This window comes from Halichoerus grypus, chromosome 7, assembly GCF_964656455.1.
Source record: "Halichoerus grypus chromosome 7, mHalGry1.hap1.1, whole genome shotgun sequence".
Taxonomy (NCBI): Eukaryota; Metazoa; Chordata; class Mammalia; order Carnivora; family Phocidae; genus Halichoerus; species Halichoerus grypus.
This window is the reverse complement of record NC_135718.1, coordinates 112,125,567-112,151,542: the sequence shown is the minus strand read 5'-3', so window position 1 is coordinate 112,151,542 and position 25,976 is coordinate 112,125,567. Positions and strand designations below refer to the sequence as shown.

The 25,976-nt window shown below is 39.1% G+C and overlaps 1 protein-coding gene across 5 annotated transcripts in view; it reads left to right on the top strand.

Annotated features, from left to right (window-relative positions):
• RGL1 (ral guanine nucleotide dissociation stimulator like 1) overlaps positions 1–25,976 on the top strand; it is a 242,914-nt gene that overhangs the window by 57,539 nt on the left and 159,399 nt on the right. For all 5 annotated transcript variants that reach the window (XM_078078068.1, XM_078078067.1, XM_036076690.2 and 2 more), the window contains one exon: positions 25,725–25,888. In XM_078078068.1, coding sequence (XP_077934194.1) covers positions 25,757–25,888 — 132 coding nt within the window. In that variant the 5' untranslated portion in view covers positions 25,725–25,756. The remainder of the gene's footprint in view (positions 1–25,724; positions 25,889–25,976) is intronic.

Below are 25,976 nucleotides of genomic sequence, written 5' to 3'. Positions count from 1 at the left end.
GTAAAGTGCTTAGCTTAGAACAAGGACTCAATATATTATCAATATTATAGCTTTACTATCAACTAGGTAGGGCTGATCCAACTCTCATATGGTTGCAGAGCAAGCTGAAAGGCACACCATCGCACCTAGTTGTTTGCTGAACCGGGGTAGCAGCCCTGGAGGCAAACCCTACCATTCATGCAGTTCTTTCCTAATTGTTTCATGTGTCACGATCCAATGCAAGTTATTATTTTTCCTGTTTTACTGATATGGAGGCTGAGGCTCGAAGGGTTGAATAACATATCGAAAATCACTCAGCTGGAAAAGGTAGGGCTTGTAATGATGGAGCTGCGATTATAACCAAGTCTTTATAATTCTAAAACATATTCTTTTATTGATATACTATACTGCCTCTGTGATGGTATGTGCTTCTCTGCTTTACCACGAGCTCTGAGCTCAAAGACCATATTGTGTTTCTATTCTAAATGCTAGTGCTGCTGGCCCAGTAGTCGGTATTTATTGTTCGACAGTCCAAGCAGAACATATGTTGAGACACTTGCCGAGAGGGCCTGCACGTCTGCTGGCCTGGCTCTGACTACCTGTGGTCTCTACTCCTTAAAAGTGAGGAGAGAAGTCCAAGGAAATTAGATTTTTCCTTCTCTCTTCTTCAGTGCACGTGGATCCCTCTCTAGGGCATAGTGAGGTACAATCACCAGGAGAGTAGCCTCTCCCTGAGGAAGAAGCTGATGGCTTTATCTCCTGATGCCCCCGCGTGGCTTTATCTTTTGTTTTTCTTTGTCTCTTTTAAGGCTGGGGGGGGGGGTGGGGCGCGGCTTTATGCAACACACCCAAGGTTATTAGGGAAGAAGTAAATGTTTGCAAAGGGAAGGAGACCTTACAAGCCAGCTCACAGGGTCTGGCAGGGTGGAGAGAGGAGAAGCTGAATGAAGATGGTGTTAAAAGAAGAGAAGATTTAGAATAGCCTCGGGGAAGGGGTAAGAAAAGAAACTGGAGGATGAATATAAAGTATTGTAGAAAAATTCACCTTAAAAAAATAGTCTACCAGAAGCAAAAGGAAAGATTCACTAAGATATATAGCAGAAGAGAAAATGTGAAATGAAGGTAAAAATACAGCTGATAAATCACCAAGGAGATACAGCAAGGCCCTTAAAAATCATTAATGGAAAATTTAATACCAAAATATTAGAGTAAAAAAAAAAATACTTGCAAGTACAGAGCTTGCCTGTGTGTGGCTCATAAAAAATTTACCCCAGAAAAACCAACTCCTTTACCTCTGGCACCCACACAAACACGTGTGCCCTGAAATGAAATCTTTCATGCCCCCTGGTACTCCCACTTCAAATACAAGCTTTGTTGCCATTCTTCTGTTTCATTCCCACTGGCCCCAAACCACATATGCCCCTGTAAGAACTGACCCAGAGGGACTGCCAACATGTCAAGATTGCATCCTGGGATTGCCTTCTTCTGGCAAAGGATCAGTTTGCTTCAGCTGTCCATTTCCCCCATCATACTGCTGATGTGTCCGTATTACAAGTATTTAATTGGCAATCTCCCTTCCTTCATTTGAAGGCCCTTCAAGTCAGGGACTGTGACTGTTTTGCTTATGTAATATTCCCAGGACCTAGTGTGTGGAGAATGGATTGGATAGGGAGGAAGTAGGAGTTTATGTAGTGATTCTAAGGAAGAAGTCTTGGTAAGTGTGAAAGGTGCCTTGCTTTGGGAGTAGGAAGGTGCAGCATAGGAAAGTGTTTGAGACTTTCAAGACATATGTTGCAATGACAGAGCAGGACTCAGTGATTGGATGTGGATACCAAGCAAGGCGGAGGTGTCAAGGATGATCGGGACAGAGCTCTGAATGGGTGGTGGTGTATTTGTCTATAACAGAGGACACAAGAGGAGGAGAAAGCTTAGGAAGGAAATTAAAAAGCTGAGATGTCCAAGTGAAGAGGTTGAGTTGGCAGTTGAGTTGGACATCAAATTGGTGTCCCCTTACCCCAGTTCTCTAGACCTGACTTTTTTCCTGATTCCACATCTCTATTTCCAGCTGGAAGAGCTACAGGCTGCTCACACTCAGCATGTCCAAATTCAGTTTATCATCTTCCTCTAAAGCCTGGTTCTTTTCCTGTAATTCCAGTCATTCAGCAGGAATTACCGTTTCCTGCTTCCTCTGTCTCTTTCTGACCTGCAAATCCAAAACACCCATGCTGTGTCAATCTCTTTGGTTTGTGTAGTTCTTGGTTCTCTTCTCTCATTTCCATTTCTACTGCTTTACAAATGCTCATTTTACCCCTGCCCATTTTAATAGCTTCAAATTTGTCTCCCTGACACTAAATAAGCATAAATTTTAAACTCCATCTTATGTCAGCAAATGTCCTTTCCCTTCCAGCCTCTGCATATCTGCATATACCAATCTTACCTTCTTCCCTCTACCACACAGCAACCCAACTTTTGGACAACATACCGTTATCCAAATGTGTGATACTCTCTAATTTGTGCACCTTACACATGTTGTTACCTCTCTTCAGAATGAACTTTCTCCACCCAGCTACCTTGCCTGCAATTTTCTCAGCTTTCTCAGCTTGTCCCTCCCACCCCATTCTTTGGTCCGTTTAATGTTACCTTTAATGAAAAGATAACATACTGAATGGGAGATGATATTTGCAAATCATATATCTAATAAAAGATTAATATCAAAATATATAAAGAACTCATACAACTCAATAGCACAAAAAAATCTGATTTAAAAATGGGCAGAGGATCTAAATAGACATTTTTCCAAAGAAGACATATAGGTGGTGAACAAGCACATGAAAAGATGCTTAACATCACTAATGATCAGGGAAATGCACATTGAAACCACAATGATCACTCCATACCTGTTAGAATAGTTATTATCAAAAAGACAAGAAATAACAAGTGTTGGTGAGGATGTGGAGAAAGGGGAACCCTCTTGTACTGTCAGTGGGAATGTAAGTTGGTACAGCCAATTTGTTTGAGGTTCCTCTAACAATTAAAAATAGAACTTCTGGGCATTTATCTGAAGAAAATGAAAATACTAACTTAAAAAGATATATGCACCCCATATTCTTTGTAGCATTATTTATAATAGCCAACATATGGAAACAACGTAAGTGTCCATCATTAATGGATGAATAAATAAAGAATGTTTATATATGTGTGTGTGTGAAAGAGAGAGAGAGAGAATGGAACATTATTTAGTCATAAAAAGCAGGAAATCTTGCCATTTGTAACAACATGGATAGACCTTGAGGACATTATGTTAATAAGTGAAATAAGTCAAACAGAGAAAAACAAATACCATATGATTCCATTTATATGTAGGATCTAAATACATAGATACAGATGACAGATTGGTGGTTGTGAGAGGCAGGGGCCTGGGGGTGGGTAAAATGGGTGAAGAAGGTCAAAAGTTACAAACTTCCAGTTATAAAATAAATAAGTCATGGGGATGTAGTGTACAGCATGGTGACTATAGTTAATAATACTGTATTTTATATTTGAGGGTTGCTAGGAGAGTTGATCTTAAAAGTTCTCATCACAAAAAAAAAACTATGCATGGTGACATGTTAATTAGACTTATTGTGATGATCATTTTGCAATATATGCAAATATTGTACACCTGAAACTAATGTTATATGTCAATTATACCTCAACTAAATAAAAGAAGATGATGATACTATGAAACCAGAATGAACTTTAAATGGCAGGATTAGTTTTATTCCTGGTTTACCCGGTCTTTTACCCATTCTTTTTTGAGAGTTTATAATTTAACTTGAAAGGATCATGGATGTTGGAAAGTTCTACCTGTGAAAAGCCCAATTTGGACTTAGCGAACTAACCCTGTAATTAAGAACATGTTTGGCTGTTAGATGAACCTAGGCTTGAATTTTCGCTCTATCACTACAACCTTTTATGTGACCTCGGGTACTGTATTTAATCTTTCTAAAGTTTACTTTCCATAATGAAAAGTGGGAGTACAAATACCTACTTTGCAGGTTTGTGGAGATTGTATGAGGCAACATATGTTCAATACTCAATAATGAGATTTTTGAATTAGAAGCGTGACGAGGGTTTCCTCCCCATACCCGATTACTCTGGCAGGGGATTTCTTTCAAGCTTCTGAGACAACAGTGCAATAAATAAGCTCTGCATCCTCAGGGCAATCAGATGCTAAGTAAGCACCAAGAAGCCTATAGCACTGCATGAAGTTCATTGAGTATGGCAGGGATGTTGAGTAGAATCAGTGGAAAATCTGGCTTGTGCTTTTGCCGTTCAGCCAACTGGTGGAACAATTGGCTAGCAATTTGCTGAGATGCCACTTTTTTGGAGATGCCACCAAATCCAGGATTACCATGGTTTTCATGCTCATGAGGTAGCCCCTCAATATTTGTGGGAAACAGAGGACAGGTGGAATGGAATCCATAGCAATTAAGTTGGCTGAGAACATGCTTAGCTATTTTCTCTTTAAAAAGATTTCTCCCTGAATTGGTATGGATCCTGCACGGAATCGCTAACATATAACAAAGCATCTCAAAAAGTCTCTAACATGTCTAAAAAATGCATTTCACATTCTAATCAACCAGTGTTATAAAAAAAGTTTGTATATTAACCTATGTGCAGGCTGGGACTAGCTGTATAGTAGTGGTAGTGATGGTCTTGTTGAAGGAGTGTGGGGCATAGAGGATTAGAAGAAGAATCTCCATTTCCAATAAAAATAAAGACAGTGTAGAATATTTTTTCTTGATTATTATGAGTCTTGAAGGAGAAGTCTGTTTTCTAGAAAGACATCTAGTGTCATAGGAGATCTTCTATTTAGGACCCTAGTATGAAAACTATCTTTACATTTCAGAGAAGTGGAAACAGCCAAAAAGAGAAGAGGTGGGGTACAAGGAGAAAAGACCAGCAATGATGATGAAATACCAGAGATATTGGGACTGATGGTCAGAAAAATTTCCCAAGAGCAAAAAACACCAGGTAGTTGAATACTATCAGATGAAGTGTTGACAAAAACTACCAAACAGAACCCTGCATTTTGCAGAATTGATAAGACAGAGATTAGATTTCAGGTGGGTTGAGACAGCCAGACTTTATGAGACAGAATACTGGGAGGGAGGGAGCTATGCTAAGAAAGAGCATCAGAAATCTCCACATGGGTCCCCTTGAGTCTTTGACTAAATAGAAATTTGTACAAGTGTAGGGTGAAACTTCTGGCAAAGAAAAAATTTTTAGGTGTATGTAAGCTGAACAATTCTAAAGGTCAAACAAGACCAAGAATAATTTAAGTTTTTACCAACACGAGAGAGAGAGAGAAAGAGAGATCTCATTCCACATGTAGAACATTTAATAGAGACCTTGTAAGGCTTGAACATTAGTTGGGGGGCTAAAATAGCCCTAGAGTAAAGAATAACCTAGACCTACACTAAAAAGCTTAAAAATAAGCATGAGGAGAATCAAACTAATCCACAAGAGACTTAATTTCCTGTCAGAGCAATGTCCAACATTTTTTAAAGGAGTTAAACAAAACCTAGCACTTAACGATGCAAAATTTACAATGTTTAGCATCTAAGAAAAAATTGTAAGACATGCAAAAAAAGCAGGAAAATGTGACCCAAAGCCAGGAGAAAAAATCAGTCAATATCAACAAGCTTAAAGATGACAGAGATAATAAAACTAGCAGACAAAAACATGAAAATAGGTATTATAAATACACTCATTAGGATCAATTATTAAATTGAAAATATGGACAGGATGAGATGAGAAAAGGAAAACATGCAAAGAAACTAAAGGGGACTTTTTATCTGAAATGAAAATTTTACTTGATAAAAGGGATTAACAATAGAACAGACATGACATTAAAAGAAAGATAAATGAAAGTTGAAGATAAAACAATAGAACCTTTTGACAGCATAGCAATAGGATCTATCCAAAATGAAGCTAACACAAAGAGACAAAAGAATTAAGAAAAATAGACCTGTGGGGAGATATCAAATTGACTAACATGTAACTAGAATCTTTAGAAGTAGGAGAGAGAGAAAAAGAGAACAGAAATAATATCTAAAGAAATAATGACCAAAGATTTTCCCAATTTTATGAAAAATATAAACTCAGATTGAAGGAACTCAGCAAACATACATAAGCCAAATACATACTACAAAAAAACCACACACCAAGAACCTCATAATCAAACCACAGAAAGCTACTGTTTCTGAGAAAAATCTTAAAGGTAGATAGAGGGAAAAAAGGGATGGACATATGCAGAGGAACAAAAGATAAGAATTACAGTAGACTTTTCTTCAGAAACTATGCAAGTCAGAAGATAGTAGTATATCCTTAAAGTGCTAGATAAAAGTTTGTCAACCTAGAATTCTAGACTCAGTGAAAATACCTTTAAAACATGAAGATAAAATAAAAGCTTTTTTCATACAAAAAAAGCTATAGGAGTTTGTGGCCAGCAGACCTGCACTACAAGATCTATAGTTCTTCAGGTAGAAGGAAAATGATACCTGCAGAAAATGTAGATCTACATAAAGGGATAAAGAGCTCTGAAAACATGAGGAAGAAGTTTTCTCATTATTTTAAAATTTCTTAAAAGATAATTGGCTGCTTAAACCAATAATAATAATATATTGAGGGATTGGGCGCCTGGGTGGCTCAGTTGGTTAGGCCACTGCCTTCGGCTCAGGTCATGATCCTGGAGTCCCGGGATCGAGTCCCGCATCGGACTCCCTGCTCGGCGGGGAGTCTGCTTCTCCCTCTGACCCTCCCCCTTCTCATGCTCTCTCTCAAATAAATAAATAAAATCTTTAAAAAAAAAAAAAAAAATAATAATATATTGAGGGATTTACAACATAGGAAAAAGCAAAATGTATGACAACAATAGCATAAAGGACAAGATAGGGAAATGGAGGTATATTATCCCAGTATTCTCACATTGTATGTGAAGCAGCATAATATTATTTTAAGATAGACAGATATAAAGATGCATATTGTAAATCCTAGATGAACCTTTAGAAATTAAGAGATATAGTTAAACAAACCAATGGTTGTGATAAAATGGAATTAAAAAAGTACTCAATCAAAAAGAAAGCAGGAAAATAGGGAGAAAAACAAAGAATAGATGAGATAAATAGCTAAACAATAGCAAGATGGTAGGTTTAAACACAACCCTGTCAGTAATTTCATTAAATGTAAATGGTCTAAACTCTGCACCAAAAAGCCAGAGGTTGTTAGATTAGATTGTAAAAATCCCAGTTGTATGTGGTCTGTAAAAATTTCTGTCTATATGACCGTGAGAGACTGTGGACTCTGAGAAACAAACTGAGGGTTCTAGAGGGGAGGGGGATAGGGTGATGGGTTAGCCTGGTGATGGGTATTAAAGAGGGCATGTACTGCATGGAGCACTGGGTGTTATACGCAAACAATGACTCATGGAACACTACATCAAAAACTAATGATGTAATGTATGGTGACTAACATAACATAAAATAAAATCAAAAAATTTTTTCTGTCTATATATAAAGATACAAATTAAAAGGGAGAGGTTGGGAAAAGATAAAGGTGTTTTAACTAAATTAATAGAAAAAGTAGACTTCAGAATAGGAATATTACCAGGAATAAACAGGGATATTTCACAATGATAAAGGGGTCAATAAATCAAGAAAGCATAGCAATTCTAAATATGTATGCACCTATTAACTGACTTCAAAATGTTTGAAGCACCAACAGATCTGAAAAGAGAAAAAGAGAAATCTACAATTATAGTTGCAGTTTTCAGAACTCTTTTCAGTAATTGGTAGAACAGGCAGACAGAAAATAAATAGGGATGTGGAAGATTTAAATGACATTTCAATCAGCGTGGACTAATCGACATTTATAGAACATTCCACGCAGCAAATGCAAAATACAGATTCTTTTCTAATATCTAGGGAACATCTACCAAGATAGACCACATGCTTAGTCATTAAAAAGTCTCCAGGAATTTTATTTATTTATTTATTATTTATTTATTTATTTATCTATCTTTAACGATTTTATTTATTTATTTGACAGAGAGAGAGAGAGAGCACAAGCAGAGGGAGCAGCAGGCAGAGGGAGAGGGAGAAGCAGACTCCCCGCTGAGTAGGGAGCCTGACACGGGCGGGGGCTCGATCCCAGGACCCTGGGATCATGACCTGAGCCAAAGGCTCAGGCTTAACTGACTGAGCCACCAGGTGTCCCTCTCCAGGAATTTTAAATGATTAAAATCATATGTAGTATGTTCTCTGATCACAATAAATTAAATTAGAAATAAGTAATAGAAAGATACCCCAAAAAATCCCAAAACATTTGGAAATTAAGCAGCATAGTTCTAAATGATGTATAGTTCAAAGAAGAAATTACACAAAAGTTGGAAATATTTTGGGCTGAATGTAAAGAAAACTCACATTACCAAAATTTGTGAAATGCAATTTAAAGGGAAATGTATAGGTTTAAAGCTTATATTACAAAAGGATAAATCTCTACATGCATCAGTCTAAGCTTCAACCTTAAGCTAGAAATACAGGAGAAAATTAAACCCCAAATCAGTAGGGAACAAATAATAAATCAATGAAATAAAACACAGAAAAATAATAAAGAACATCAATGAAATCAAAAGCTGATTCTTTGAAAAGACCAATAAAATAAATAAACCTCTAATTGTATTAATCAAGAAACAAAAAGGATACATATATTACCAATATCAGTAATGAAAAGGGGGCTATCTCTAAGATTCTACACACATTGAAAGGGTAACCAATGGAGTGTTACAAACAACTTGATGCCAGTGAACTCCGCAGCCTGTATGAAATACACAAATTCCTTGAAAGAATTTATATTCTATTCTATTTCAGAAATCAATAGGAAATCTAAATATCAATTAAAGACATTAATTCACAATTAGAAACCTCCCTACAAAGAAATTTGTGGGCCCAGATGTCTTAACTGGTGAATTGCATCAAACACTCAAGGAAGACAGGAGCCTGGGTGGTGCAATCGGTTAAGCATCTGACTCTTGGTTGCTCTCACCCTCTTCCTCTGCAGCTTATGCTCTCTTTCTCTCTAAAACAAATAAATAAATCTTTAAAAGAAACCACTCAAGGTAGAAAAACCACCAATCCTACATAAACTTGTTTTGAGAATATAGCAGGAGAAATGCTTCTCGTCTCATTTTATGAGGCCTGCGTTATCCTGATATCAATGTCAGACAAAAATATTATAAGAAAACTACAGCCCAACATCTCTCATGAAAATGAATCACTAGGGGTGCCTGGGTGGCTCAGCTGGTTAAGCGCCTGCCTTCGGCTCAGGTCATGATCCCAGGGTCCTGGGATCGAGCCCCACATCAGGCTCCCTGCTCAGTGGGGAGTCTGTTTCTGTCTCTCCCTCTGCCACTTTCTGGCACACTCTCTCTCTCTCAAATAAATAAAATCTTAAAAAAAAAAGAAAATGAATAAATGAATCATAAATCTTTAGCAAAATATTAGCAAACCAAAAATGAAATATATAAAAAGCATAATACATCATGATTAAATAGTGCTTGTCCCAGGAATATAAGGTTGATTAACAATAAAAAGTAATTAATGTAGTTCATCTTATTACTACAATAGAGGAGAAAAACTATATGGTCATTTTGATTGAAGCAAGAAAAGCTTTTGAAAAAAATCAACATCCATTCATAATAATAATCTCTCATCAAACCAGGAATAGAAGGGAACCTCCACAATCTGATAAAAGGCTGATGATTGCACACCTCTATGAATATACTAAAGCCACTGAATTGTGTACTTTAAATGGTTGAATTTTGTGGCATGTGAATTATATCTCAATAAAGCTGTTAAAAAAAAAATACAAACTATTACTAAATATCACTGGTGGACCTGAATGATTTTGCCCTAAGCTCAAGAACAAGACAAGGATGTTCATTCACTCTCTTCACTTCTAATCAAAATTCTACTGGACATTCTCACCAGTACAGTAAGACAAGGAAAAGAAATAAAGAGTATACAAATTAGAAAGCTACAAGTAAAATCATTTCTATTCACAGATGACATGATCAAGCATGCTGCAAATCTTCCCTATCTACAAAAAAAACCTGCTAGAACTAGTAATAATTTTAGAAAGATCTCAGGGTACAAAATCAATATGCAAAAATCAGTTGCATTTCTGTATATTAGCAATAAACAAATAGAAATTGGAATAAAAAGTAAGACAATATCATTTGCAGTAGCATCCCCAAAACATGAAATACATGAAACCTCTACCCTGAGAACTAGAGATATTTCTATGAGAAATTAAAGAAAACCTAGGTGAATTGATTTACTAAGTTTACAGCTGAGAAAACTTAGTATTGTTATAATTTCAGTTCTCTCCAAATTGATTTCTAGATTCAATGAAATCCCAATAAAGTCAGTATTGCTATTGAATCAGTATTATTAAAACGTTACTTCTCTCAAGTTGAGTTATAGATTCAATGAGATCTCAATAAAAATTCTAGCAAGCTTTCTTGTAGAAATTTCCAAGCTGGTTCTAGAACTTGTTTGAAAATTTAAATGCCTAGAATAACCAAAACAGTTTTGCAAAAGAATAAAGTTAGAGGAGTTACACTTACTGATTTTGACACTTACTACAAAGCTGCAGTTAATCAAGATAGTGAGCTATTGGTGTAAATTCAGGTACATAGATCAATGAAACACAACAGAGAGTTCAAAAATAAACCCATGTATGTATGTATGTATGGTCAACTGATTGTCAACAAAGATGCCAAGGTAATTCCATACGGAAAGGATTACTTTTTCAACAAATAGTCTGAAGCCAACTTATTATCAACATAAAAAAAATGAACCTCAACTCTTTATCACACACAAAGATTAACTTGAACTGGATCATAATCCTAAATGTAAATGCTAAAACTATAAAACTTCTAGAAGAAACTTTGTAACCTTTGTGTAGGCAAAGATTTCTTAGGACACAAAAAGTTTAAACGTAAAACGTTTGAGTTGGGCTTCATCAAAATTGAAAATTTTTGCTGCTCATAAGGCAGGGTAAGAAAATGTAAAAGCAAACTTCAGACTGGGAGGAAATATTATCAATATATATATCTGACAAAGGACTGCTTTCCAGAATATATAAAGAACTCTTAAAATTTGCTAATAGAATCAATAAAAAGTCTCTAAAAATGGACAAATTTGAATAAACTCTTTACCAAAGAAGATATACAGGCAGCCAGTATATCCACGAAAAGATGCTCAATATCACTTATCATTAGGGAAAGAACATTAAAATCACAAATGTGATATTACTGTACATCCATTAGAGCATTAGAGTGGGATCACCTGGGTGGTGCAATCAGTTGAGTGTGTGACTCTTAGTTCCAGCTCAGGTTGTGATCTCAGCATTGTAGGATTGAGCCCCTTGTTAGGCTCTGTGCTCAGTGCGGAGTCTGCTTAAGACTCTCTCTGCCCCTCCCCACTGAGCTTTTTCTCTCTCTCTCAAAAAAGAAGAAAAGAACATTAGAGTGAAGAAAATTAAAATGACTGAAAATGCCAATTGTTGGTGAGGTTATGATGCAACTGGAACTCTCATACACTGTTGATGGGAATATAAAATTTTATAACCATTTTGGAAAAGAATTTTGACAATTTCTCATAAAGTTAAACACATACTTACCCCATGATCAAACAATTCCACACTTAGGTATTTAAGAGACATGAAGCCATATGACCACAAAAAGATTGTACACAAATGTTCCTCGACTTTTATCTAAAGTAACCCAAACTGGAAACAACATAAATGTCCACCAACAGGTAAATGTATAAATAAAATATTGAACAGTATATTATTCAGCAGTATAAGTGAAGGAACTACTTAGACCACAACAATGTGGATCAATCTCAAAATAGGTATGATAAGGGAAAGAAGTCAGTTAAAAAGGTATAGATATTGTATGATATTCAATGACATGAAACTCCAAAAGAAAAATGTACCATGTGTTTACAGAAGGCAGATCTGTGGTTGCCTGGGTACAGTGATGGGGTAAGATCAGCTTGGAAAAGGCCTAAAGGAATGACCTTTTGTGGTGAGGGAAATGTTCTATATTTTGATTTTGGAATAACAGGGTATATACATTTGTCAAAAGTCATAGAATACATCTTTAACATGAGACAGGTAAATTATACCTCATTAAAACTGTTCTTGTGTGTAGTGGTTGCTTTGTTTTTGAGGACAAGTTCTTGTAGGGAAACTTTATAATGGTGTTGACAATTTCATCATTGTATAAAGCCTTTTTCTGTATTGAGTACTATGTCAGACATTCCTGTGCCTTTTGCATTTATATTTAATTTGTGATGGGGCATAGTGGATTGAGGGGGGGAAAGTAAGGATTGAGGAGGGACCAAAGATTTGTAAGTTGATTTATTCAACAAATATTTATTGAACCCCTCATATGGGCCAGCATGCACTAGGTACTCAACATATGAAGGGGAGTACAAATAGTCCTTGACCTCTAAGAGCTCAGTCTCCTAGGGTACAAACTAAAATACAGTATTGTAAATGCTGTGATAAAACTATGAACAACTTACACAGGGAGAGTCATTAACTCTCCCCAGTGGGTTTGGGGGTGATATTTACATTTGCTTTAAATTTAATGCCCAGTGGTTAAAATCATGTACCTTAGAACAAGAGAGATAGAGATTGGAATCATGGCTCTCTTACTTACTCTCTATATCAAAACAGGGTGCCATGAATAATGTGTCACAGTATCAGGCATGTGTATGCCGAACAATTAAAAGCATTATATTAGAAGGATATAGATTCAGCTGCTGTAACAAAGACAAAGAGAAGGGGATGGGGTAGGGGGTGGAATATTCTGAGTTGAAGTTACCACATAACAAAGGTATGAAAGGGCCCTATTTGGAGAACAGTGATATGAGAGAGTAGGGAACTGGGGTTGGGCCAAGGTGAAGATACGACTTGAAGGTCAGGATACAGCCATATGACAAACTGGAATAGGAGCCTTGAACTCTCTCCTATTGGTGTATTCCTATTGCAAGTTCCTAAGCAGGGCAATTTTCTAAAAAAGATTTTTAGGGAAACTACTCTGGTGATAGTATGGAGAATGACCAGGAAGAGTCAAGGTGCAGAGAGTCTAGTAACTTGGCTCTTTCACTGGTTCAACCCAGAGATAATGGAAGTATACATCAAGGAGGGTGGCTGGCATATAGAGGAGGCTCTAGCCTGAGATGCCTCAAAGAAGTAGTTAATAGGATTTGGTGAACCCTTGGATATGGAGCATTTGAGGATGACTCTGAGATTGCTAGCTTGGGTATTTGGGTGGATGGTATTGCCATTGGTAGAAATAGGAGCTTCATGAGGAAGAGAAAGTTTCTGTAGTGAGTTAAGAGGTATGGAAGTGGATGCTTTATTTGTGGAAGGCAGTAATTTTGAAAATGTTTTGGTGGAGTAGTCTACTCAGTACAATATTTTTGAGTATCCTTCAATAGATACACAATTACTTATAAATTGCATACATGCACTATTATTCTAACATTTATAAATATTATAAAACATACAAAATGGAAAAAAAGATGAGATGAGATAAACATATAAATCAAAGTAGTTATTTTTTTCCTGCACATCAGTACATCATCTTGGGTAATAAGCGGGGTGTGTTCAGCCTGCTTTGGACTCACTGGAGTAGGACACCAATTGTTGGGACCTGCCCGCAGCTTTGTGGAGTGGAGACGTGGTGGATCTTTCTCCCCTGGGGGGAATCTCACTGATGCGTCTTTCCTTCTTTCTTTCTGGATCGTTTTTTTTTCTTGGAACAGGTACACAAGTCATGACCCACTGGGAGCAACACGTGCGAAACTTTCTTAACATCTGTGGTGCGTGGCCCTAGAAGGTCATTATAATTCAAATGAAGCAAGATTTTAACTGTTTGGCCTGTGATACAAAGTAACTTCCCCCTTACACACTGGCTGAGACCAAGAGACAGGGGCCCTCCACTGGAAGTCCCAAGCTGGACCCAGAGGAAAGTGTGCCCATGGTCTGGCCCAGCAAAGAGGATCGTGAAGAAGTTTATTGACTTCACTACCACTCCCTGAGATAAAGGTGGAGAAAAGGAGAGTGTGTTAGATTGGCTCAGTGGCTCAGACTAAAACATCAGGGACTCTTATATTTAAAATTGATGTCCCTGCGAATGTGCTGCTTGAGTGTATGCGAAGTCCTGCCTTTCTATTTCAATTTCCTTTTTGGTTACGTGAGACCAGCTATGACAGCCCGTTATTCATGGAAGGCTAGTGTTGCCAGCTTCTAACTTGGAGAATACAGCACTTATTCTTGACGAATTGGTCCAGTAGGAAATGGAGTAGAATCTAAACAACTCTGGAGGTCTGTGGCAAGGAGACAGAAGGAGAGAGAGAGTTAATCAACCTTCACCCAGGCAGCCTGTTGACAGATTTCTAGGCCGACTTAATCGATGCACTTAGTTCTCAAGGAAGACCTGAAAATTATTTGGGCTGATTTCACCATACTTCATCCTTCTTGTGATGTTATAGCTATAAAGTAACTAGCTTGAGATTCCTTTTTAGGGCACACAAAAGAATAAAAGAAGAAAACCCCATATTTTCTTGTGGTCCAGCCTGCAGTGCAGAAATGGACTGAGCATATAGAAGTTGAGATTCTGAGCCAGCTTAAGCTTCACTAGCATGTAAATCACTTTTCAGTCTACAATAAAGTTAACAATTAAAATCTCTCTGGTATCCAGAATCAATGTCAACCGCAATCAAACTGGGGCAATGAACCCAAGAACTGCATTCACTTGAGCTGTAAATCATAAACCCATCACCCTCCAGAGCAGAAGCAAAAGTGAAGAAGTCAGTGAGTACTGTAATAGGTTCCATATGTTGTTTTAAAGAGAGTCTTAAAAAAAAACAACTTGGACTACAGATCACCATACTTTTGTAGCAAAAATTTACATATGTGAATGAGAAGTGAAAGAAATGACAAAGTCAATTTTTTGCTTCTGTTTTCTGCCACTTTTTAAAAATAGGGAAATAGTTGTTTAAGTCTGGAAGGGCAGGGCTGGTCCCGGGAGCATGTTCGGCACCCGAGAAAGTGGAAGAGGCGGCAGAGGGGACTGGAAAGGAGGGAGGAAGAAGCTGACTCTCAGCTTTGGCAGATAAGGAAGCATAGATAAGGAAACAAATTCTAATAACCCTCTTGGCTTTTCCCCTGCAACCTGAGGGCAAAGAGGTAGTGTTTCTCTTTAAGCATTAAAGTTACAAAGCTAAAAGTTAACATGGCCACAAGTCTGTGAAATTTGGGAAGCGCCACGACAGAATGGAAAGGGTAGCTGTGTTCGGAGCCAGACAGATCTGTTTTCAAATTTGCATTCTGCTGTGTGATCCTGGGCAGTTCCCCTAACTCTGCGGGGCTTCAGTGTCTTCTAATGGGGAATTAATACTTGGCTCACAGAGCTCTCACTGTAACGCACTTGTGCATATCTAACACTTATCCAGCATTTGGAAATGTATCTGTGAGATGTATCCTATCCTTTTGAAATCTTTCTTTTTCTCTTCCTGTGATTACGGACTTCGCAGTGATTTGGATTCAGAACTGCAAGCACGTAGGCTGGTAAAAGGAGTTCCTAGGTTTATTGATCTTTTGTGTCCCTGCCTCATATAAACCTGGCCCAATGATTAGGCTCTAGCCAAGTAAAATGCTACGGACTTCCCTTCCCTCCTGCGCATAGCACCGTGCTGAGTGGGGTCAAAGCAACCTGACCATCATATTCCCTGGAAGTCGCCACTTGCTGTGGTGAGTCATATCGGCCCATTGACCCCTCAGCTAGGAAATTGGGGATGCTGAGTGGTATATTTGCACAATTGCTATCATGCTAAGAGGTCTGAATCCAAGACACCATCTCATTCAGTTTCTACTTTGGTTTATTGGAAATAGCAAGGTCAAGCTGTGGTCAATGCAAACACCAGGGGAAGTGGAAAGTCCTGTGAAAGTTTAAGAAGGGAAAAATAAAAGAAAGAGAAAAGAAACTACAACCCAGTTGGAATGGAACAGTGATACAGAAGGAAATGACCCTTTTTCTCCTCAGACAGATGCCGTGGTGGATTCAGTGCCTCTGAAACTAGAACCATACCAAACAGAGTTCTCAAGCCCCACATTCCATCCAGCCCTCATTTACTGCTCTCAAAATGGAGACATTTCACAAATTCGGCTCTGAAATACCGTATGTGTCCGTAAAAGGGCAGATAAAATGGGCCAATCAGACCACGACTACATCTGTCAAAGCTCTAACCCTTCCTTGGCCTTAGTGAAAACGTAACCTCGGACCAAACGCAGAAACCCGGCGGAGGTACACAAGGCATTTAGTGCAGCCTTTGAAAAGTCGGTGATGGATGGCTGGTGCTGTTCTGAAGGCCTGATGAGAAATCCAGGCTTGGCTCTGCTGGGAATGGTTGCAATTTTAAAGAAAAAGTAGGCTCAACTTCAGTAACTATTTAATCTATCCCAGCAAGGCCTTCCCCACAAGCTGAGTTGAAAACACTCCTGACTCTTGCCATGCAAATTAGTTTTCAAATATGTTTTGGAAATTTGTTTGGGATTTGGGAATAGAATTTGGTTTTAGGTTTGTCTCATTTAGGCTTCAGATCTTTTGGTTCACTCCAAAATAATGTGAGCGTTTTATCCTTAGTGACTATTTTTATCCTTAGTGACTACTATATAGAGGGTAAGTTCTATAGCAGCCTGGAAACCAATACACATACCCACAAATGCAGGACCATTCGTCTATGGCATGTGGGTACAGAGCTTGACATGAGACAAAACAAACATGGAAGAAACAGAGAAGTTGAGCGGCCTCACTGAGTTCACTAAAAGACTGAAAACAGTTGAATATATTGAATAAAAATATTCGAAAATAATGATTGCATCTTTTCCAATGTACATGAAACATGACCAACATCGCTGCCTTTCCTGATAAAAATGTCATTATGCTACAGCAAGCTCAAGTCTTTGGGAGGGTTTCTTGGAATTCCAGAAGATAATAGCTTCGACTTTTTGTTGCGTTCGCTCAGGACACACAGATCACCAGGGGACAAGCCCACTAGATCTATGCAAGAGTCAAGAGTCAGGAAGCAGCATCTCTAGGGGTTTCTCCTCCACTTCGTTGTCTCTTTAATGTTTCTGTGTCCATTTGGGTCATTGAGTTTTTGATCCCATATGGGATAAGTTTACCATGTTATATTGTGGGTACAGACCAAAAAAGCTGAGAAGAAAGTAAACAATGTGAGCCAATGGGAGAAGTCTCCCTAACACAACACACAGAGATCCCTCCCTCCCCCATGCTGGATGAATATTGGACCCATTCCTTCGGCCTTAGCCTCACTTACGGGCATTTATGCTTTTAGAGGTCAAGATCAGGGAAGAAACAACATAGTTAGATGAAAATGAAGATGCTGCCCTCATTATAAAGCTTCCTGTACCTAGTTAGTCTAGCAAATTGGTGTCTGGGTATTTAGCAGTACCAACGAGATTTAATCATTACTATATGAAACTAATCAGAGTCGTTCATGTGGGGCAAGATGTTATCTGATCTAATGAAAGAAGAGTTGTAATTAAGAATATATGGGGGGGAGAATACATTGTATTTGGAAAAGTCATGGTGTCCTTGCTGCTTAGAGACTAAGAAAGAGAATAAGGATTGGCCTAGTGCCAAGTCACTGTCCATGCTTCTCCCAGAAGTGTTTTCTTAAAAGAGATCCCCGCCCCCCCAGGACCTGCTGTTATCCTATAGCCTAGTAAAGTGACTGTAATTAAGTAGATTAGACTTCTGTTTTTAGTCAAGTAAAAGATTGAGAACAGACTGCTCTTTAACCCGAGATGTGGAAAGGCCAGTCTCCTTGGAAGTTAGTTAAAATGATCTTGTGTGTTAACTGATAAACTCGACAGACTTCCTTCCCTGAATGTAATATTTTCAGCTTTTGGCATTGCTCTTATGAGAAGCCCACCTCCGAATCCTTTCAAGAGCTCAGATTCCTGCGAATTCAGATTTTTCACCTTTTGTAAGTGGAACACAGGCGATTATGGTGTGGCAGCCTGTGTCTCGGTAAAGACCCAGCTCTGGGGTCCGGAGGGCTCGACAGAAACTCTAGGCTTGTTCCTTCATCTCTCTTGATCTGAGCTTTTCCTAGGCTGCTGTGAGGATGCACTGATGCTCGTGATGGGCAAGTCCAGGGCCTGGCACTGTGAATGCTACCTCGCCACGGCATTGCTGTGGTTATTGTTGGTACCTAAAGAATGACTCCGACCTGAGTCAGCTTGACTTCCTTCAACTCGAAGATAAAGATTAGCCTGTGATTATTGAACTGTGTGATGCTCCCCTGATGGTTTTTGCATTTTGCCCTCATTCAGCCAGTTAAAGCTGGAGTCCACAGAATTGTGAAACATTTGAGCCTGGGACAGTCATGTGATTTACGGTTTCATCTCCTTAGCTTTTCAAGCAACAGAATCGCTGAGCTTTTTATTGTAGTAAAAATGCAGACCATAAAAAAATTCAGTTCCTTAGAATTCTTTCTGTCTCTCTTACAACGCTGAAGGATTCTTCCTGATCTCGGGCTCTATTCTGTTTAGGTATCGTCCCTCTCCCTCCCCCACGTCTGCTTTTGCAGATCTGTTTCCAGACTGCCCACTCTGATCGGGGGACCAGGAAGGGAGCCCAGCTGTTTTCCTTGTGTTGGCTTTCTGTGCTGAGCAGGAATTGCTGAGCAAAGAGCAACATTTCTCCAGGGAGGTTCACAAGGGTAGTACAAACTCAGTCTGGGTTTTTCTTTTTTTGAGTTATTATTAAAAACTTCTGCCAAGTACTATCAGTTGGGGGAGGGGGGGGAGGCGGGGGGTTGGTATCGCATAAAGTCTGCAGTGCAGATGGACCAGCCTTTAAAAACTATCAATTCGGTGGCGCCTGGGTGGCTCAGTCGTTAAGCGTCTGCCTTCGGCTCAGGTCATGATCCCGGGTCCTGGGATCGAGCCCCGCATCGGGCTCCCTGCTCCGCAGGGAGCCTGCTTCTCCCTCTCCCACTCCCCCTGCTTGTGTTCCCTCTCTCGCTGTGTCTCTCTCTGTCAAATAAATAAATAAAATCTTTAAAAAAAAAATAAAAAAAAAAAAAAACTATCAATTCGAGTGAAGCAGGAATGTCTTGCACTCCTTCAATGTTCTACATTTAACAGGAGACAGTTGCTCTCAGAGAAAGTCATTCTGATTCCATAGCCTCTATTGTACAACCTTGCTCAGTGGTCAGTAAGACGGGACATAATTAAAATTCCTTTGAAAATGGTTGCCCAATGATTGACATTTGTTCCAAAATACATCATAATAGTAAATGCTTAAACTGTTATTCCAGTGAAGTATTTTTCTTTTTTAGTGGAAGGAAAATAAAATCATTTTTTTTAAAGGGTGATTGAGCTTTTTTAAAAAAATTGAAGGAATAGGATACGTTTAGGTTCAGTCTCTCAAAGACCTGGCAGTCCAGCGGGGGAGGCCAGAGTAAATCGAGAGGAGCAAAAGAAACCAATATGCAGACTCTAAGTGAATTGCCTTATAGAGACTAGAGTGCTGGTGGGTTTCCAAAGAGGAGGAGAAAATGACGATCTGTTTCCTTCCTAATACATTGACATCAACTGTCACTTCAAACACAGCCGACTTTTCAGTATTGCTCTGAAGCAATCTGACATGCTTGCTTTTCCAGGAGGAAAGCTGCTCAGCGCTAGAAATCTATGCCACAACTCCCTGGAGTTCTTCCTGTCTGGTGTCTGTCCATGCTCCAGTCTCCATTTCTGGGCAGAAATCTTAGATTCTGGACAGCTGCTTCTGTCTCTGTTTTCAGAAGGAAGAGACCACTATGATGCACCCCAAAACTGGGAAGGCTGTATCTTCAGACTTCCTTGGATGCCCCAGTTTATGAATACCACAGTAGCAGTCATGCTTAGAGATGTCTACCCCCGAACCAGGATTTGGATGCTAAGGATCATTGAGCTCATCCAAACACCAGCCTTACAAAGCCTCTGCAGATTTACACATTAGAGAATTTTGAATTGTTCCTGAAGAGTCACAACTCAGGTGTTCAATCCATGAATGCCAAGGGGCTATCATAATTTCCTACTGTTTGACTTTTGAGTCGTGAATGCATGCATCATTTGGGAATAAGTACAATATGTGAGGGACCCATAGAAATCACAGCTTTTTACTGTTGTGTTTGGTAATATAAATCCCTCAGTTCTACTAGAAAAATACTTCAGTGCACATTAGTTTTGCTTTCTATATTTGGCGGGGAGAGGTGAGTACTTTATTTTATTATATCTGTAAGGGGGCTTAGCGGTGTTATGGTCTATTTATTCATATTAAAGATGAGGAACCTGAGGCTGAGAACAGTGAAATGGTTTGCCCAAGCGTTACATAGAGAACTTACTGCAGTCTTATGATTTGAACCCAGGTCTTCTGACTGGTATTCCAGTGCTCTCTGTACCATGCCATTCTCAACCCTGTAAATAAAACTAAAATGCAAAGACTGTTCTTGATACATAGATGTTCGGGTGAAAGAGTTGAAGATAACCAGAGGTAAGGAAGCCTGTCTCATCTGCACAGAAGCTGAGCTCATTAGGAAGCAGAATGAGGATGAGAAAAGGTAGAATGAAAGAAATGGCAGAAACACTAGTAATCGTGGGAAAAGACTGGAACAGGGCAAATACCAGACATCTTCAAGATGAGAAGAAATCTGAGTTGAGGTAAAAAATAAAAAGTTTTTTCTTTTTTTTTTTTTTTAGGCAGAAGCAAGAGTGTATGTGTAAGGGAATCAAATAGAAATGCTGTATTATCAGTGCATACGATGGAATCTGTAGGGTCAGAAGAGAAGCATGGCTTTACTAGACAAAGGCTAGAAATACCAAACCATCCCAGTAAGGTTCTGAATATTAAGTAGGTTCTGAATATTTCCTTCTGAAAAAATGGAAAGGGGAGAGGGAGGGAAAAAAGATAATGATACAGAGGGATGTCTCATATATTATTTACTAAGATGGAAGGGAAAGTCAAATTCAATAAAGTCAAGACTGACTTGTCAAACCAAGGCCAACATGGGGATTAATAAAATAAATACAGATTTCAGTGAAATTGTACCCTAGCACTTATTTTTAAAGCCATGCTTCAAAAAGGTTGCATTCATGAGAATTATAGATAATTTTTATCAAATCACAGGAACAGACACTAGTAATGTCAAATGTTTTTGTTCTTAGATTATCACTTAATACTTATGTTTTTAAGATTAGCCCCTGGGTCGCCTTGGTGGCTGAGTCGGTTAAGCCTCCAACTCTTGATTTCGGCTCATGCGGCATCAGGCTCCTCTCTGGGTGTGGAGCCTGCTTAAGATTCTCTCTCTCCCTCTCCCTCTGTCCCTCCCCCACCATCCCACTCATGTGCTCTCTCTCTCCCTCTTAAAAAAAAAAAAAAGACGATGGTCTTTGGATTTAACCAAACTGAAAAAAAAAACATAAACCTTTAAGCTTTCGTGGGAATGGTAGGGCTCTAGGATTTGGAGCAAAGTGATCTTAAGAACCCTCACATGGCTTTTCTCATCTGCAGGTTGTTTCTCAGTGTCAAGTGAAAGCATCTGTCTTCCATTCCAGCAGACTTGTCTTCCCTGTTCTTATTTTACTTTTCCGTTTCATGAATTAGAGACAGTATACAGTCACGACCCTCTTACAATTGGAAAAGGCATTTCTCCAGCAATTTTCTTTTTACAATTTTGAGCTAAATTTTGCTTCTGTGTTCTCTGATCAGATATTTGCCTTTCTCTACATACAGGTTCTTTTCTCTACCCCCCTCTAACTTAAGGGTGATCTCACCATCTAGGAGATGCTTTGTTTTGTTTTGGGTATTAGGTATTTTAGGATGACAGTTCTGTTTTGTTTTGTTTTGGGTATTAGGTATTTTAGGATGACAGTTCTGTTTTGTTTTGTTTTGGGTATTAGGTATTTTAGGATGACAGTTCTTCAAAACTGATTCCCAAAAAAAGGTCACAGGCTTATGATATCTTAGACCAATTATTAAGTGGAATTGAAGATTCTGCCTTTAGGTTTATAGTGATTTCATCTTATTCATTGAATGGGCTTATATTAGTGGTATATGCTTGGAAGTTGGCTTGTGAGCCTTGACCACATGTTTTAAGAAAGAAGGCAGGAGTTCAACTCTAAGATATGCAGTGTATCAGAGGTAGAAGAAGGTCTACATATGCCTCTTGTTTTAATTCTAATGAAAAATGACCCCACTATATAGACTTCTAGCTCATTTTAGGGAAATGAGAAACCTATAAATAAATGTATGAATTGTTTAAAGAAGGTATGGAGTAGAACTTTAGATGTGAAGAGGAAAAAGGTGGGTCATCAGTAGGATTAGCTATATAATTTGGTGGCCCAGTGCAAAATGAAATGTAGGGCTTTTTGTGCAAAAATTAAGAAGTTCAAGACAATGATGGAGCAGTCAGCCAAACCTGGGACACTTCTGAGCATGCGGTGCTGTGTGACTGTGCAGGTCACACCTATAAAGGCTGCCCTGGTCAGAAGTTGAGATAGGGGTGGGGCACCTGGCTGGCTCAGTCGGTGGAGCATGGGACTCTTGATCTTGGGGTTGTGCGTTCAAGCCCCACATTGGGGTAGAGAGTACTTAAAAAAAAAAAAACAGAAAAAAAGAAAAGAAGTTGAGATGGGAATAAAAAGGAAAAGGAATGATCTATTTTCCCAGGATGTTTCCCTCTCTGTATCTATCCCACTCTTCCCTGTATACTCATCAGACGTGACCGCCTCTCAAGTGGGCACTACTGGGCCAGTTGGCTAAGACACTAACACTTTAACTCTAATCCATGGGGGAGAGAGCAGGAGAGGGTGGTCTCATTCTACCAGTGATGGGGTTGGGGGTGTGGGGTTGAAGTTCTGCTGACCTGACATAGGAGAGAAAGCATAAACTTGGGACCTCTACTGCTTTCCAGCAGCATATTAAAGTTACTTAGCTGCCTTGCATCTAATTTGTCATAGCTGTAAAATGGTGAAGTCTACCTTACAGGGTCATTGTATGGTGTAGAGATAACGTGGAAAATCTTAGCATGGTGGCTGGTATGCAATGAGAGCTCAATATATGTTGCATATATGGTTTTTGTGTGTGTGAGTGAGGAGAGGTACTGAGGATGGGTGAAAAGACCTCAAGTCTCAGATGGGGTGGAGGATCTCAAAATGCGTGAAGGGCGTCCTAGGAGCTGGCTATCTCTCTGCTTCCATCCTTAGTTCCCAAGGACCTTGTAATGGTTTACAACTCATTCAATTGCATCTTCTTCCCAAACAGGGCAAGGAACAATCTGTGGGAAGTCAGTACACACTAGAGTTCAGTCTCCGATACTGAAAATTTGCCAACTCTCACCCACACTGTAGTGATGAGAAAGCAGCTGTGGGCAGCAGTGGAGTGAAAGCCATGGGGTCACCGGGACACATTACACTTACAGATGTTCCATTGTTTGCCCTGAGATTTGTAGTTCGCCTATTTTGTCCAGTTAGGTTTCCCTGATTGGCAGAGGATAGAGCCCAAACCCTTTTCTGTAGTTTTTCCACTTTGTTTTGATTTATTATTTGTTGTTTACAGTATTATCTCCAATAACAATGATGGAATTTCCTTCCCTACTAATCTGGCGGGTTTCCATTGTGCCTGTTTATTTTAATTTCCTTTTTTTGGACTGAAACCTCCACATGACTTTGCTTTGTTTATTTCCTTGCCTGTATGTGTCAGCATCATTTATTAGCATATCCTCTCACATGAACTTTGTTCATTAATTATGAAGGTTTTGTTTCCTGCTTCCTAGTAGGATTGTATTCAGTGCTGCATGTGTGTAGGGACTGTGGGGTGGTTTTGGTTAGCAGTTTCCTCATCATGGCTCTCTGCAAGCAGATGGCTTTCTCTCCACGGTTTCCAGATGGAGCGCGTGAGGCAGAGAAGGAAGTCTGCTGCCGAAGAGGCTTTTCTCAAATCCTCTGACCAACCAACGCTGCTCTGCTTATCAATACTCATTTCTGTTTACTTTTACTTGGGCAGTAGGTTATGTGAGCATAAGACCTGCTTTTTTGCAGATGTGCTCCATTCCTTGAAGACATTTCCATGAAAACTAGTCTATTGTTAACTAATGAGCAATTAGCAGCTTGGGGATGCATGATGAAGGTTAGACTTGGCTCTTTCTCATGAAGACCTTACAGCCCAGTAAATAAATCAATAAAAAGGCGAAAGAGAAGAGGTAATTTGACTTTTACATCTGTTATTTGAATATATTGGATCTGCTGCCCCATTTTCACCGGATTCTCATGATTTACTGAATTAACTAATTCATCAAACATTTGTTTAGTACTTACTCTGTATATGATGCCATCTCTAGTGTCAAGATGCTTAAAAGACCAGAAGGTGGAAATAGAGTTGAAAGCAAATAAATATAATGAAGTGTTACAGGTGGCACAATAGACATCTTTCCAGAGTATCTAGAGGGAGTAACAAAGGAGGAGGGGGGCTTTATTCCCATGGAGTGGGGGTGGGAGAAGATGTCACAAACAAAGCCTAAAGGTACTGGATGTATTTGAGATGCATATGTACCTTCAGAAGGCTGAAACAGTGGCTGAGGAGGCAGCAGGGTATGGTGGAGGAAGGGAGGGCTATGGTTGCCATTTTGAGGAGTTAGGATTTTATTCTCTAGGGAAAGTTTTAGGTAGGTGGGATATCATTATCAGATTTACTTTTTTAAAAAAAATTACCCTGAGAAGGATAGATTTAGGCAGACTTGAATGGAGGCAAGGAGATTCCTTAGGACAAGATGGCGTGGAGCAGGCACCATGTGATTTCAAACAAGCCAGGGGCGGATGGAAAGATGTCAAGGAAGTAGACTTTATGGAATTGGTATCAATTCTAAAATATTGTCTTTACAGCAACTGCTGCTGAAACTAAGGCTCAGGAAAGTAACACACCTAATCAAATGTCTAAGGGACTATTTCTCTGTGTTTCCATTGCAGTTTGAAAAAAATGATGATTGTGGCACTGAGCACACAATGCAGTAATATACCATATTGTGATTACTTGTTTACAACCCTTTCTGCCCGAGACACTACACTTCTTAAGGTTAAGAGCCAAACTACCAAATGATTTGTGTATGCCTAGCATGGAGCCTCAAATAAACAAGTACCCAATAGGTGTTTGAAGAGGAAGACTCCTGACGCCAATACTTCTTCCACATGCAACACACGGCATGGAAATACGAAGAAACTTCACTCAGGCTTCTCTTACATCCACCCATTTCCATCTCGCCTCCTGAGGGGGCCAGTGACAAATAGGGATAATAGGCAGATGATGCTTCTTCCTTTGCTGTAAAATTTCTATCACCTCATCAGAATGCACCCCTGCCTCCAGAAACCTGCATTAAAATAACAATAATGAATATTTAAAATATAAAAAGGGGCCATGAAAGTTGATGTCTATTGTGACACCTTCCTCAGTGGTCTCATTATCCACAAATCAAGCATGAGAATTTGCTTTCATATCTTTTTTTTTTTTTTTGCTAATTAATGTTTTAACCTGGATCACACTTTATTCTTCCTCACAGATCCGTAATGCCTCCTGTCTGGCTCTTTCAAGATGGAGGATAAACCTGTGGGAGAGCCTATGCAAGTGGTGTCTAAATTCAAACTTTCCAACAAGGTAGAGAGCACAGGACACTGGTTGGTGGAAGATCATGCTCGGATATGGGAAGTTTTAAAGACAGAGGAGGTAAGACAACTCTAAATGACTCAGTTGGTACAATGATGGATTTTCTTTGACTTGAGACTCTAGTTCTTAGTGTAGTGAGCACCACAGG